General features: G+C 57.2%; 1 protein-coding gene across 1 annotated transcript in view; it reads right to left on the bottom strand.

Annotated features, from left to right (window-relative positions):
* Positions 1–12,099: 12,099 nt before the first annotated feature.
* PARP1 (poly(ADP-ribose) polymerase 1) overlaps positions 12,100–15,551 on the bottom strand; it is a 36,299-nt gene continuing 32,847 nt past the window's right edge. Inside the window, exons 19-23 of the mRNA XM_054713088.1 lie at positions 15,131–15,283; positions 14,037–14,164; positions 13,399–13,460; positions 12,778–12,892; positions 12,100–12,559 (exon numbers count right to left, since the gene is read on the bottom strand). Coding sequence (XP_054569063.1) covers positions 12,478–12,559; positions 12,778–12,892; positions 13,399–13,460; positions 14,037–14,164; positions 15,131–15,283 — 540 coding nt within the window. The 3' untranslated portion in view covers positions 12,100–12,477. The remainder of the gene's footprint in view (positions 12,560–12,777; positions 12,893–13,398; positions 13,461–14,036; positions 14,165–15,130; positions 15,284–15,551) is intronic.

Raw genomic sequence — 15,551 nt, 5'->3', positions numbered from 1 at the left:
GAGCTCAGGCCTGGGCAGGCCCAGCGCTCCCTCTGCCACATCCTCTGGGTAAAGTGAGCCCCAGCCATTAATGCGAGATGAAGGAGCAGGCCCACTGGGAGGGGTGGCGCACGGGGCAGCGACACAACGGACCACAGGGTGACCTCGACGGTGACTTTACCACTACGTGCCTGTTTCCTCGGGCGGAAGCGTGATTATAACTGAACCCACGTTATCAGCATGTAACGAGAGCAGGAGAATCAGATGCATGAGGCACCTCACTCATGCCCGCCTTGCACCCGTGTCCTAGGCGGCTGGTGATAGCCCTCAACACCCAAGTCTCCTCTGTGGTCTCCCCTGTCAGGCAGCCTCCTGACACGCCTGCCTTGGCGGGAGGCAGCCCTTCGGCGCTCAGCTTCACCAGCCGCTTCGTATTCTACGTTCATTCCACCCACCTCGTCACCTCGCTGTCACCAGCATTTCACAGCGGAGGAGACCGAGGCGCAGAAGGTTAGTGACGGGCCCAGGATCACCTCCGTTTTCATCCACGGAACATTTACGGGCGTCTCCGAAGTACGAGGCATGGAGGACGAAGCCCCTGCAGCCAGCGGGTCCAGGCAGTGAGGGCGGCCCAAGCCAACGGGCAGCATGGGACGCGCCCAGGACGCACTGCGCAGGGCAGGCTGCAGGCTGCATCGGGGTCAGGAGGCCCTCCGGCAGGGCCGATGCTGGAGCTGAGTCTTACCGGAGGACTCAGCTCGTCCGTGCAGAGGGAAGTGCACCCAGGCCCAGGGAAAGAGGCTCCTAAGTGCGGGCCTGGGATCCCCGTCAGGCCTTCTGGTTCCCAGGAGGTGAGCATCCAGAAAGGCCATTTTTGAGAGAAGAGTCAAGGTCATGTAAAAATGAGTGTCATCATGTAGATGGATTCTGTTTGTCCACGTGTGCATAACAATAAGAGAGCCGAAACCGGTTTGGCTCAGTGGATAGAGCGTCGGCCTGTGGACTAAAAGGTCCCAGGTTCGATTCCGGTCAAGGGCATGTACCTTCGTTTCGGGCACATCCCCAGTAGGGGGTGTGCAAGAGGCAGCTGATTGATGTTTCTCTATCATCGATGTTTCTAACTCTCTATCCCTCTCTCTTCCTCTCTGTAAAAAAATCAATAATATATATATATATATATATATATATATATATATATATACACACACACACACACACACACACAATAAGAGAGAGGGAGGGGCAGGGAGAGGGGAGGGGGGGAGAGAAAGACTATCTAATTTTGAACAAAGCCGGCTGACCTTAAAATGGTCTCCTGAGTGAGCCTCAAGCAATCAACATCCCTGTTAACCCAGCTACTCATCCATTCATTCATCTGTTCAGCCGGTATTTCCTCGGTGCTGCCCTGATGTCATTTGCTTGTTTGGAGCTAAGAGTGCACAGTTGAGTCAGGTGGCGCGCGCGGCCATCGTGAATCGCAGAACAAAGAGCATTAGTGCTGACCCTTCAGAGCCCCCACAGCACGGGCAGCTCCACAGAACCAAAGTGTGAGCAACAAGAAAGCTCAGAAGACTGAACCTGGACAGACCTCACAGTCTCCTGTAGAGTGAATGGGAGGTGGTGGATGTTTAAAAACTCCTTCTAGAAAAGTAAATTGAAGAACTATACATACAGTAAGGTTACAGCCTAAGCATTTTATATAAAAACTAGAGGCCCAGTGCACAAAATTCGTGCACTGGAGGAGGGGGTGTCCCTCAGCCCAGCCTGCGCCCTCTCACAATCCGGGAGCCCTCGGGCGATGCCCGACTGCTGCGGAGGCTGGAGAGGTTCCTGCTACTGCCCTCACCAGCTGTGAGCCCGGCTTCTGGCTGAGCAGTGCTCCCTCTGTGGGAGCGCACTGACCACCAGGGGGAAGTTCCTGCGTTGAGCGTCTGCCCCCTGGTGGTCAGTGTGTGTCATAGCGACCGGTCATTCCAGTTTGGTCAATTTGCATATTAGCCTTTTATTATATAGGATGAGACTGGAAAGAAACATGTCAAAATATTACTAGTAGCCAGCTCTGATTATTAGATTATTATTTGGTAATTATTGACAGCTCTGACTTCTCAACAGCCAGAGCACCAAGCTACAGAGGCCTTCAGTTAGGCTTCTAGATGGTGCCCATTCACTAATTTAAAAAATATAAAAACCGCTCACTGGGGGGTGGGTGTCAATCAGGGGAAAAGGAGGCAAAAAACAAACCCTGCTAACATCGAAATGAATGGCGCAGGGATTACACTAGTATTAGTCACTCTCAAGCGCACATACTTCTCTGTGTGAATGGAATATTTTGCATTTTTCAAATTAAACACTTAGTCACACACCAGATTCCACTGCGTCAGTCATGTACTTGTCTTTGGAGCACAACAATAGGAATGACGGCCTGAAGCCACTGCCCGGCTCCTCTCACGGAGGATTCACCCACCAGGTCCGTGTCTCTCCCACTTCCTGTGACCAGATAAATGCTCTGTGACTGTCAGGACCACGGTGCCGGCTCCCCGTCTCCACCCTCCAGGCCCCACAGTCCTGGCCCCACAATCTGCTTCTCGATCAACCAGTTTGCTAGTTGATTCAGCCAACCTTCACGTGCATCCTCTGCAGGACGGAGCGCTCGCCAACGGCCTTGGAAAGCAAGCCCTGGACCCTGGTCGCAAGTGTGCTTGGATTCATCCTGCCGCCTGCACGAGCGGACACAGCAGGCATTTAACCGTCTGAGCGTTTCCTGCTCGCACTCCCGCGCTGGCCCGTGTCTGGTCTCCTGCTACCTTGGTTCTCTCATTCTAACCCTTCCTTGGGCCTTTGTGCTCAGGAGATTACACTACATCTCACTAATCATTAGCAGTTTTACCTTCTCAGTGACTTAGCACCTTCTCTTACTTAATTTCCTCCTGGGCATTCTAATTCCTCTCCTACAGCATAATGCCCTCCCACACGACGTGTATGAAGTTCGGTCCAACTTCAGCCCGTGGCTCTTTAGGCCCCGGCCCTCCTCCGCCCTCCTCCGCCCTCCTCCATCCTCCGGTTCTGTTGCACTTGCTCCGCACAGGTTGCTGCGATCCCTTTGACGGGAAAACACACCCAGAGTCACTGAACTTCCCACTGAGGAAATCTTTTAAGTCCTTCACGCCCTGGCCATGTGCTCAGTGGTTAGTGTTGATCCGTGCACTGAAGGGTCTCAGGTTCGATTACCGGTCAAGGTCACGTACCTGGGCTGCAGGTTCGATCCCTGGCTCCTGACAGGGTGCGTGGGGGAGGTAACCATACAATGTGTCTCTCTCACATTGATGATCTTCTCTCTCTTCCTCTCCCTCCCTTCCACTATCTCTAAAAATCAATCGAAAAAAGACCCTGGGGTGAGGATTAAAACAAAGTTGAGGTTTCACAGATTCCAGAGCCCCTTTGTGGAACCCCTAAGTTAAATGCCCCCACGTTGCTTCCAGCTACAAGAGCTACACCCCGATAACCCACGATGAGGACAAATGCAAGGACAGGGAACACTGGCCAGGCAACGACGACCTGAAGACGCCACGTTCAAGCCCTTGATTCACATTGTCTCTCTCCATTCCTCCTCCTGGGTTTTCCATCCACGGTCTTGGCAACTCACTTGGTCATGTATTTCCTTCTAAAGGGGAGCAGAGGTGTTGAGCCCCTGACATTTACAGATTGGGGAGTTGAGACCCCATTTCAAGAGGAAGGTTGGCTGAGGGTTCAAGACCCCTCTCGCCGCGGGCCACAATGCCCGGGGACTGTTGATGCTGCAAGCACAGGCCGTTCCTGCTGTGTCGGCAGAGAAACGAAGGGCAGCCGGGAAGGCGGTGCTCAGATTCGGTTCCTGAGTCCCCGACACCTTAGGGCACTTGCCCATTGACTTGCTTGCTTTCCATTAAATAGGAATCATTTCTATAACGGCAGTTCCAAGAGGGTTCCTTGGAATAAGAAAAAAGCGATTTAATTTTTTTACTTGGTTCTCAAGATTTTCTCCAAAGTCATTTCTTCGTGATGGTTTTGTTTTCGAACCGGAGAGGGAAGCATTTGAAGCTCTGGGTGTGAATGGCTCTCACTCCCGCGCTTGATGGAAACCCTGTGGCGCTGGGCTTGCTCCTCAGCTGAGCACTGGAGGCAAAAATCCAACAGAGCGAGGGGCTTTCGGCCCAGGGTCCAGGGTGCAGGGTCCAGGGTCCAGGTGTATTCCTGACCCGGAAACGCTGGTTTTCCTTCTTGTCACCCTTGGAACCAGCAGGGCTGTGACGGGGACTCAGGCCCCGAAGGTGCTGGCAAGTGGATCTGTCCGTGGGGGCCTCCCTCATGGGCCCTGGACGGGAGCGGACCGTCTGCGGGTGAAGACACCGCGGAGAACGGACCGTGAGCGGAGCTTTGGGAGGCAGATACCACCACCGCCCGCTGCTCTCCCACCAGGAAGCCCAGCTCCTCACAGCGGGCTCACCCTCCGCTCCTGGCACGGGCACGCCACCACCGGCCACCGCTCCTGGCACGGGCACGCCACCACCGGCCACCGGCACAGGAAGAGCACACGGGGAGAGACCCTCGGTGCTAACAGCCGTCTGGGGGCGCCGAGTCCACGGATTTAAGCGAAAGGGCGTTTCGCTGGGAACTCCATCCTGCACTTGTTGTAAGGTACCCCCATCTTACAAAGGACGCCTCAAGAAGTCGAACTATGGAGTCATTTATTAAAGGCCGGCGGCATACGAGGGGCTAAAGCGCTCCAGACCTCGCAGCCCCGAACAGCTTGCCACATCTGGCTTAGACTGGCAGAATATCACAAAGGTATCGATTACATCTTTGGGTCTGGAGTGAGGAACCTCTTTCGAGAAAAGCATTTTTACAGAGGCAAAACTGAGCAAGTTAGTTACCTAAAGTATCTACGAATCACTGAATCGACAGAAACACATTATCTGGGACCACCGGGGCCATTTAGAGTAATTGTGCTGTCCAGATTCCGGGACCACTGAGTCCACGGAAACTCGTTATCTGTAGCTACTGAGACAAATTGGGATAATTGAGCTGTCCTGGTTCCCAGAAGAAAGTGCTTCAGTAACCAGTGAGATCACAATCAATGGGACATTCAAACCATCATCAATGGAGTATTGGGATAGCATACGTAAGTTCAGAAAGTCAAAATAACTTTCTATTGTTTTAGCAAACAAGTAAGTACAGACCCCAAACAGCTGTTTCTACCTGAGATGATTGCTACCATACTTCCCACTTCCCACTGCGCAGCCCAGCCGGCAGGCCCCCAGCAGCTTCTGCTCCGAGGGCCTTGGAGTGGCCCCGCCTCCTCCACCCCCTGGGGGGCTGGGAGTGGGGCCGACTCCCTGGCTTCCTCTTTCCTGCTGTTAAAGACATCAGCCCCTTTGCATTTCAAGTCTTCCTGCTCCTCACGGTGGGATCAGACATGGCAGCAGGTGGGGCCAACGTGGAGACGTCCGAGGCTCCAGAACCTCACTCTGGTCTCCCAGTGGGGACCTGTCCCCCGCTTCCCTCTTCCCCTTAACCAACCCGACGGCGCACAGATTCCCTCCCCTTGGGGTCCACCTTTTTCTCTTAAAACCCAACTTCCCAGCCAGAAAGGCAGGCCGTCCTGTGTGAGTGCCCCTGTCTCCAGGGCAGCCCCGTGTCTCCGGTTCTGGAAGGGAAGGCCCAGCGGCTGGGAGGTGGCGGCCGGCCTGGCTGGGTGCGGGAGGGGCCGCAGAGGAAGCCGCCTGGTGCCCGGCCTGGCCGGGCCTGTGCTGGGTGAGCGCGCCCAGGTCTGCCAAGGGGAAAGCTGACGGAGACTTCAAAACGCAGTGTGTGCTGCAAGGGCTCCGAGGAGTTCCAGGACGCGGACTGGCCCCGCTCCTAGACACGGGCAAGGGATGTGGGGGGCTGGGGCGGGAGGGGGCTGGCAGCATGAAGCCAGACACACACCTGCCAGGTTCGAGGAGCCCAGTGGGGACCCCTGAAACGCTGATGAGAGCTCCCCAAGAGCCAGTATCACGTGCCTGCCAGGGCCAGGCTCCAGGTACCAGGGAGGGGAGACCTCTCCTATTCCCCAGCCTTTGCCGCCCCCCCACCCCCACTTCCCCGGGGCCCTGAAAGGGGCTAGGAACTCGGACAGGAAGTCGAGAGGCTGAGAAATAGAGAGCAACCGCCTCCCTTTCCCGCGGCCGACCTCCAGCCTGAAGCAGGTCCCAGGAGCCGAGGGAGGAGGTCATGGTGAGGCCACAAGCTCAGACAGGACTGTGATCCTGCCCCGGGCGTTCCGGGTACGGAGCTGAAACTGTTTGAATCTGGGAGCCACAGAGGGGAAGTGGCAGGGCCTGAGCTTTCACCGGTGCCGGGGGTCTCGCTGAGCAATCTGTAAAGGGCAGCGGGAGGAAAATCAATGGTTCTGACCCCCAAGCTGTGCCTGTTCAACACAGTGGAGGGAGGACGTGTTTTGTCAGGTTCCCGTTAGTTGGCAGGGGCGTTCGAGGTCTCCTCCGTTGCTGTCACGAGCCAGGGCCTGCCCTGGGGAGGCTGCGGGAGGTGCCCACGACCTGGCTGCGGCCCTGGGAGACCTGAGCGGGCACAGCCAGTTGGCGCCGCTTCCCGGTGTTCTGGGCGCCAACCCAAGGAATGGAAGCAGGCAAAGGCTTTCGACTCCAGGCAAGCGGAGCAGGACACGGGCTCACAACAAACCCGCTGAGGAGCAAAGACTGGCGGCCTGTCCCGGGGTGCCCGGCCGGCCGCAGGGCGTCGCTGAACCCCGTCTGAGGTCAGCACTCGGCACCGCCACGCAGGCTATTCTGGGCGACTGTGCCTATTCCTGGGGTGATGTCCATCTTTCTCCAGGAGGGAGGGACTCCACGGCGTTTCTGCAAGTCCTCGCACTCAGCCACCGAGGACCTGAGGGCTGTGGACCCAGCGCCCAAAGCATGTGCCTGTGGGAAGCTGCCCTCACCTCCAGGAAGTCATGCACTCAGCCTTCCCTGACCCTCTGGGTCCTAATGGCAGAGCCCACCTCCCCCCGAACAGGCTGAAATACCAGGCATTCCACGCCCAAGCGCCCTTGCAGCCGGGCCACTGGCCTGTGCCCCCCTCACCGAGCTGGGTCTGCGGGACAAATGGCAGGATGAGCTTGTAGCTCCCTCCCCCTCTCCTGCTTTGGATGCTGATGCCAGGAGTCCAGGTGCCATCTGGCAACTGCGGAGGGAGGACCACGAGGAAAACCAGCTGATGAGCCAATCCTGCCACCGTCCACTTCCTGGCAAGGGGGCACGTGTGTCCTTCCTGCTGGAGCTGCTGTCGTCGGGTTTTCCTTCTCGTGGCTGAGATTCCCCAGTGACCACCGAGCATCTGTGTGTTCACGCCCAGCTTAGGAGGCGGACCCGTTTGGTCTCCTCTTTCTACTCGTCTTCTCCGTCCTCAGCTTCCTTCAGGGACTAGTCATCGGCGTGGAGCCGGCACAGGCGGCTGGAGCAGATCTCCCGGGCCCAGGGGCTGTCTTTCGGGGGGAATTTCCTGTCTGGGGGTGACAGGGCACGGACATCATTCTAGGAAATACGGGTTCTTAACCTGCTCCGTCGCAGCCTGTGCGGGGACCTGGACAGTCTCCCCTGAGCCTGTGGCCACATCTGCCGGCTCCACAGAAGGGCCAGGAGGTCCTGACTGGCATCTGTGCTCAGTGTCTTCCTGATCACAGCTGAGACCAGCCGCTCCTCCGGGAGTGGCTCCGAGGCCGGACCGGAGCTCTGGCTGGCTCTCTTCCTTTGTGTCGCTGAAGAGCAACGAGAGGTCAGCGCCCAGGACACGAGGACGGCCGCCTGCCCGCTATGGGCGAGGGCCAGGCGGGAGCTGGGGTCGCCATCTGCTTCCCCGGCCTCCACCAGCGCTGCTCTGGCGTCCTCAGCACCCACGGCCTGGCTGCCTGCTGGCTCCCTAGTTTGGGCTCTTGTGGATTCACAGAAACAACATTCTTTAAACACGGTATTTCTGGAATGCCTGGAAGTCCTAGGCAGACAGATCCCAACGCAGCCGTCCCTGGCTCCTGATCAGCGCTGCACACGGCTCCTTCAAACCCAAGCAGCCCGGCCTGGCCGGCGAGGACGGCGCGGCTAAAGTTAGCCGGGCACCTGCCGCAGCAGCTGTCTGAGCCCCCGCAGGCCTGCCAGCAAGTGGGCTGGGCCGGGGACAGTGTGGAGGGTTTGGTCCCTTCCGTCAACATGGGTGACGGCGGGGAGGAAGCCGCGCTGAGGGAGGCCAGTGTCCCTGCCGTTTCCCAGGAAATTAAAGGGGGCAGATCTCTCGCTGAGCCAGGTTGGGCTCTTCCTTGTCCTGGTCCCTGGTCCCTCCATTTTCACCTGGAGACTCCTACACTATCAACACCCCCCCGGGGCTTAGCAACGATGGCTGAAACTACTGAGGGGCCACTGAGGCCAGGAACAGCGCGAAGAACTTGACGGGATCAGCACTCATCCTCCACGTGCAGAGGTAGGCGGGCACCCAGGGTGTCAGGGACTCCCAATGGCTTGGTTCGTCTTCCCGCAGACAGAGAGGCTTGGCTGAACGGTGTGAGGGCGGGGGCCCTGGCTCAGGCGACCGGGAACACAGGCTTATAGGGGCCCGGCCTCTGCCTACCAGCTGAGCCCCTAACTGGCTCTGGAGGGCTGGGGAGTGGAGGCAGGCAGCAGCACCCCCTAGAGTGCCCGTTATAACCTAGACCACTGAGAGACTAGGAAACGGAGAGAGCTGGCCCTGCTCTCGGAAGCCAGAAAAGGGACAAACAGGCTGCTGTCTCATCTTCCAGGCAGAGTCACCGGCAGAAGCCAGGAGGCAGCGGGTGCTATCCCTGCACCAGACCCCTGAACCAGCTTTAGCCCCAAACGAGGCACAGCGTGAAGGGCCCTCGGCAGAAGGGCGAAGACACCGTTCCTTAAAATGAGAAGAATCTCTCTATATAAAAGCCTGAGCGACCGAGTGAGTGGTCGACAGGTTGCTATGACACGCACTGACCACCAGGGGTCAGATGCTCAATGCAGGAGCTGACCCCTGGTGGTCAGAGTGCTCCTACAGCTGGCCAACCTCCCGCAGTCCCTCCCCCAGTCGGCTGTCTGTCCTCCCCTACCCCCCGCCCCCACCAGCCCTGATGGCCAGCCAGGCCGAGGGACCCCACCTGTGCATGAATTCATGCACCAGGCCTCTAGTAAATAAACCAATCCCAATCTTCTGGGAACTGAAACACAGAATTTAAGGGAAAGGAAGGGACACCACTTTGGGAAATGTGAAATCCTTAACATGTGGGGAATATTGGCGTGAAATAAAACCAGCCAGCCCTAGCCAGTTTGGCCATGTGGATAGAGTGTCGGCATGGCAACCAAAGGGTCCCGGGTTCAATTCCGGTCAAGGGCACATACCTTGATTGCAGGCTCTTCCCTGGCCTGGGCCCTGATCAGGGCTCATGCAGGAGGCAACCAATCTATGTTTCTCTCACATACATGCCTCTATCTTTCCCTCTCTCTCCCACTCCCCCTAAAAATCAATGGAAAAATATTCGTAGGTGAGGATTAAGAATAAATAAATTTATAAAACAAAAACAAAGAAACAAGAAAAGCCCGCCCCACAGGTCGGAGATAAACCATTCCAGATACTCAGACCTCCAGTGGGAGGATACACAGCCGGTGCACGCCCTGGCCGGTGGTGGCTGGAGTGCTGCCCGTACACCAAAAGGTTGCAGTTCGAGCCCTGGTTGGGGAGCCTCCCACACTGATCAATGTTTCTCTCTGCCCCCCTTCCTCTCTCTAAAATCAATAACAAACAAACAAAAACAACGGCCAGTGCAGCGTAGGCTTTCAGTGTGAACACGTCTCAGAGCTCGTTCACACACGTGAACACCCTGTGCTAACCTGGGGCCCGGCTGCCGCTGGCCTTCCCAATGAAACGAGCGGCTGATGAACCAAGCACTTCAACAGGAAAGCGAGGTAGGTCTAGGCTTATCACAGTCCAACAGGGGATCGATACTTTGGTTGATTCAGACTCTGAGGAGTCAGAATTACACACAGGAATTGTGGGAACCCTGCAGCAAAACAGGAAGCAGCTTCCTAAGTCGCTGAAAAGTGTAAAAAAACTTGCTAGGGGTGACAGTCGCTATCTATGTCAAGAAAGTGTAACATGTTTAGTGTGGCAGGATAGAAAGCCCATCACATTTATTTTGAACTACCACGATCCAGCCCAAAATGTAGTAATAAACAGAAGAAATAAAGATGGCAGTGTGCAAGAAATACAGATGCCATAGCTGGTGAAGGACTATAATAAATATATGGGTGGCTGTGACAAAAATGACCAGATGATCCGCCTTCACCAGTCTTGTCATCATTACCGCTGGCCACAGCGGCTTTTCATAAAATGTTTTATGTGGGCCAGTTATAATTCTTATATCTTTTATGCTTCAAAGCAGCAAGCTTCTTCAAAAAAGCCAGTTTATTTCACCAGATATATTCAGAAACTGTGCCTGCAACTTATTGGTGGATACAGGACATCAGCCCACCGCCACCCACAAAAGGAACCCTGCCCTCAACGGATGACCCCAGGCAATCATTTTCCAGAGATTCCCTGGGACATCGTCCAATCATATCTGTGCTGTGTGCATGGAAAAGCACTCCAGGTACAACTAGCAAAATCCTGGAGTGTCTTACAAAGACAATCCATGCAAGAAGGTGAAGAGCAACATCTGGTGCTCACTTTGCAAGAAGTACCTCTGTGTGAAACAAGGCTCATCCTACTGGGTGGATTGGCACACAAAGGTGGAATATTGGCGCTAGATAAAAGGTAGACCTATTTTCTACAATGTCTCCAAGCTCCATCTTATTCTAACCACTTGTTTGCATGTAACTAACATTTTTCTATATCATGTTGATTTTTTCTCTTTAATGCTCAGGAGCCCAGGTATGGGGGACAGTTAGGTTCAGGGCCTCAGGTCTGGTAGGGTTAAGTGATCACTCCACCCTAAGGGCTGTTTAATCGGGTGCTGTGAGGGCAACTGCTTCTCTGTGCTGATAAAAAGGGAAAAGGATACAGAATATTCGGGATTCAGGGAGCCTGAGAGCCTTGCTGAATGGCTGATTTGGGGGGTGGGTCTCAGGTCAGAGGTGCTAAGGGTCCTTAAACACCGAGGACGCCGAGAACGTAAGAACTCCACTGTGTTCAAGTTGATGGCTGTGTTTGCAGCTGAGACCGAGCACCTCACCCGGTGTGCATGGCCTTCGTACAAACTGCACGTGGCCAGACTCAGCTCCCGAGCCCCAGTTCAGAAACGGCCGCTGTTGTCCTCACTCGCTAGCACATAAAGCTCAGCTCAGAGGAAGCGGGACTGCTTCTCTTCCTCCCTGTCTGGAACAGAATGTCCTTGTCTCCCTTGCCAACAAGTCCAGGGCAGTTTGGGGTTCGAGACCACGGCGCACCTGCTGCCTTCTCAGCCTGTGACTCCGCCCTTAGGCCCACACTCCCTCCTCTTCCTCTAAAAGGTCCCAAGTGCCACAGGTACACCCAGGCTTTCATTTTTAAGTGCTGTTGTCAGATGTACAGTCGTAGCATGAGGCCACCTGTGCACGCGTGTAAAGCAGCCCCCACAGAACCGTGCACTGACGTGGTCTGTCACCAGCGCACCGGACTGGCTGGCGCAGCGCTTTCCAGGGTCTGGTGTTTGGAAGGGGCAGTGCGCCTGCCCCCCAGCACACTCGGGGGGTTCACGGACACCGGCCAGCCTCCCTGTCGTCTCTGTGGACGTGGCCTCTGGTGAGGGTGAGACCAACACACACAAACACCGCAGCCACGTTCACATTAACGGAGAATTAGCATCGGCCCCGGAAATGCCAGTGATGTAATTTAGGCGGGAAGACAAAGTTGCTCACAGGGAAGTCAAGTTTCAAACGCCACTTTCCCTGTGCTCCACCACACGCCCTGAGAAGGCCGCGGTCAGCGGCTGCAGAAAAGGAGGCTCCTTCCGTTTCTGAGGAGAAATGTTATCCGTCTCCTCACCCCCTCCACCAGCCAACACCCCAAAGCTAAAAGGGTGACAATAAACGCCAAAGGAAAACCTAATTATTATGAAATTAGTTTTTATTTTTACCTCAAAATAAATGCTTAACATTTTCCAAAACTAAAAAAGAACACTTAAGTGTGAGGTGGAAGATTAGGTTTTCCTTCCCCGGGGACCAGGACTCACGTGGCCTGGTCTCTCCTGAGGACTATTCTAGACAAAACCCTGCCCCTCCCTCTCTCCACTGTCAGTTACCCACAGGGCTATGGTGCAGGGAAACCCACCCCCAGCCCCCTGAACAATGGATCTGAAAAGTCTGGAAAAATCGTTGAACATGTGACCCGGTGTTCAAATCTCTCCGAGGGGTTCCGTGAAGGCATGCCCTTGGCACCCCAGCCACGGCCTCTGCCTGCCGTCGGCTGGGCTGCGCCTCGGGCTCCGCCCGCTCACCACAGGGACGTCTTAAAGTTGAACTTGAGCTTCAGCAGGTACTTGAGGTTCACCTGAGCCGTGTCGTAGACAATGTACCTGGAGGGGAGTGTGTCAAGGAGGCAAAGGTTTCCGAGCGGAGAGTGTGCGCCCCAATCGGGCAGGAGGCTCGGCGGGGCGCCCCGTACACTGGGCTGCTCGGGCGGGGCCAGGCTCACTGGTGCAGGGAGACCAGGGCGGGCAGGATCACCCGGAGGCCGCCCCAGGGCAGCCTCCCCAGCCCGCTGGCTGCACACGGAACTACGCGTGAAGGATACTCGTTGTACAGCAGGGAGGTGTCGTCGACACCAGACGACACCCCCGTCCCGAGAGGAACCTCCACCCCATCCAGCGTGATACTGGCGGAAGGGTCAGGGGTCGTCTTGCCCAAACCTGCGAAACAGAAGGCACGCGTGAGACCACTGTGAGCCGACCGAGAATGGGCCAGGCGGGGAGTCCACTCGTGTCAGATCTGTGATCATGTTAAAGACAAACTTCCTCCTCCATTGCTTCCCGACGGGGCCCTGGAGGCTACAATCGCGTTCCCAGGGCACCAGCCTCGGGATTCTGATGAGAAGGTGCATGCGGCACCCGCCCCCAACTACGCTTTGAGCAGAATTCCAAAGCAGTCCCTTCCCCAGGCAGCGGGGGCTCCGGCTCCTCAGGTGCCACTGGCTCCCGAGGGGCCCTCGGCGCTGGAGCGAGGAGTCGGGGTGAATCGCAGCGCCCACGCACCTCGCTGCCGGTGCTCAGACTCCCCGCGGCAGTTATGGCACCGGGGCTGGCAGCGAGGGCAGCTTCTGAACCGAGCCTCTGGCTGTGTCACGGCCGAGCCCCAGGCCCGCCGCTTCCTGGGAGCCAGGTGCCGGGGACAGAGCCGCAGCGCTGGCGACACTTACCTTTGACGCTGTGCTTGCCCTTGGGCAGCTTGCTGACGTGCAAAGCGTGCTTCAGCTCGTACCTGTGAGAGAGGACCGTCTCAGAGGGCTCCGGGGACAAGGCTCTGACTCGCAGACGAGGTCAAGGGAGGAAGATGAGCCCGAGAACCTAGCCCATCGCCCTGGGGTTCCGTGAAGGCACGCCCTTGGCACCCCAGCCGCGGCCTCTGGGGGCTCCCTCCCTCCGGCTTCCGACAGGGAAGCTCTCTGCACAGCTTGTGCCGGCGATCCCAGCTCTGCAGCCCTGTGCACAGGACGGTCCTGTGCAGAGGGAGCCGCGGCAGCCACGCGGGGTTTGTTCAGCCCCATCCCTGGACCCACAGGTTTTCTCTGCAGGCATCAGAACCGGGCCTGATGCCCCTTTCGTCCACGCCGTCTCTGAACAGCAGTGCGAGGGGCAACGGGTGCCCCTCTCTGCTCGCAGCTCCCGCCCTGGGCTGGTGAGGCCTTCCTCCACCTCCCCCCCCACCCCCACCCCCAGGGGGGCCTATAATTGTGGAGGGAAAGTCCAGGGTCACCCCCAGCCCAGGGGACTCTCTTCCTGGAGCCCACCCGCCCTCCCCACCAAGGGCCACAGCCCCAACGCCAGGCACACTCACATGTTCCCAAGGGCAACCTCTCCCAAGAGGATCAAGCCCACCGGGTCTCCCTGGGACGTGTGGCAGTAGTTGGCGCTCTTGGAGACCATGTCGGCGAAATAGATCCCTTTGCCGAACATGTAGCCCGTCTGCAGGGGGAAGGACAGCTGAGCTTCTGACGGGCACAGCCAGCAGCACCCCCCGCTACGGGTGCCCGCGAGCCGTGCCGAGCCGAGTGCCGCAGCACCACTTCCCCTCCCCCACGCCCCTCGCAAGGCACCGAGCCCGAGCTCCCGCAGCTGCCCCGACCCGGGTCTGCCGGTTCTGAGCGGCCTCAGCAAGTGCTTCACCTCCGGACCCACGTCCTTTTCCTCTGAACGGAGGCAAGACCCGCACGGGGCTGCTGTGAGCATTACATGAGTCAATCAATGCTCCCCCAGAGCCTAGCACATGTGAACTCCCAGTAAATGCTGCCTATTCTTTTATTCCCTTTGCGAGTGACACACGAGGTTCAAAAAGGTCAGGTCACGTGCCCAAGTCACGTGCTGTGGCACAGCACAATCGAGTCTTTAAAACTCTCCCCCCGGCCCCCCTTTTACAGCCCTAAAACGAGAGGCTTGGAAGACCACCGCTAAGTCCCTGTCCAGCTGCTCCCTTCTGCCATCAAGTGGGTGACACAGCCACCCTGGTCGGGGCAGGGCTTTCCTCACGCATCACCGCATCCCCGAGGAAGACAGGGAGCTCCGTGGAGGTCACCCAGCTGGGAGGGGTACAGCAGGTGGGGACTCAGCTTGGCTCACGGCCAAAGTCTGTTCTCCGCATGTCAACACCCCAATCAGCGCTCACAGCCGGGCCTGGACACTTCCCACACGCGCAGTCACACCAGCGACAGAGTTCGGGTCAGGAGAAGGAGGGCGAAGGCCCTACTCAGGGGCTGTGCTAAGGGCCTGGCAACGGCCACCTGTCAGCCACAGCCGAGCCCAAACCTCCATCTTCCCACCAGGCCCCTATGCACTGGGCACGTGCATGTCGCACCCAAGTATCGATGGAAGCTCTCTCTGGGGCCAGCTGCGGAGACAGGCACTGCCCACCCACTCTCCAGGCCAGGCACGTACCACGGGCGCTTCAGGGGGGGCGATCCGGAGCCCCTGGGACAGAATGCCAGCGAAGTTGGTGGTCCTAGACCCGTGCCACAGCAGCCTCCGGTTGTGCAGCTGCTTGAATGGCTTGTAGCGCTGGTGTTCCCCTTCACGCTCGATCTTGAAGATCTTGTTTGAGTCGTCAGTCAAGGAGAGAGGGGAGAGAAACCACGTTACTCCGGTTAACCCAAGGGCCTGGCCAGATCCAGGAGAACTGAGCGGGAACCCTGACGGGTCCTGAAGTAAGTGAGCTGTTCCAGTCAGGCTGGGAGAGAGCGACCCGACTAGCCAACGTCCCAGCTAGCAGAGACCAGCTACGAAAGCGAGTCACAGTGCAGGAGATGTACAACGAAGGCACTTCATTAAATAAAACCCTCACCTGAGGACATTTTTCCCA

This window comes from Eptesicus fuscus, chromosome 24, assembly GCF_027574615.1.
Source record: "Eptesicus fuscus isolate TK198812 chromosome 24, DD_ASM_mEF_20220401, whole genome shotgun sequence".
Classification (NCBI taxonomy): domain Eukaryota; kingdom Metazoa; phylum Chordata; class Mammalia; order Chiroptera; family Vespertilionidae; genus Eptesicus; species Eptesicus fuscus.
Note: the sequence above shows the minus strand (reverse complement) of the source record. Positions and strands in the feature narration are given on the sequence as shown.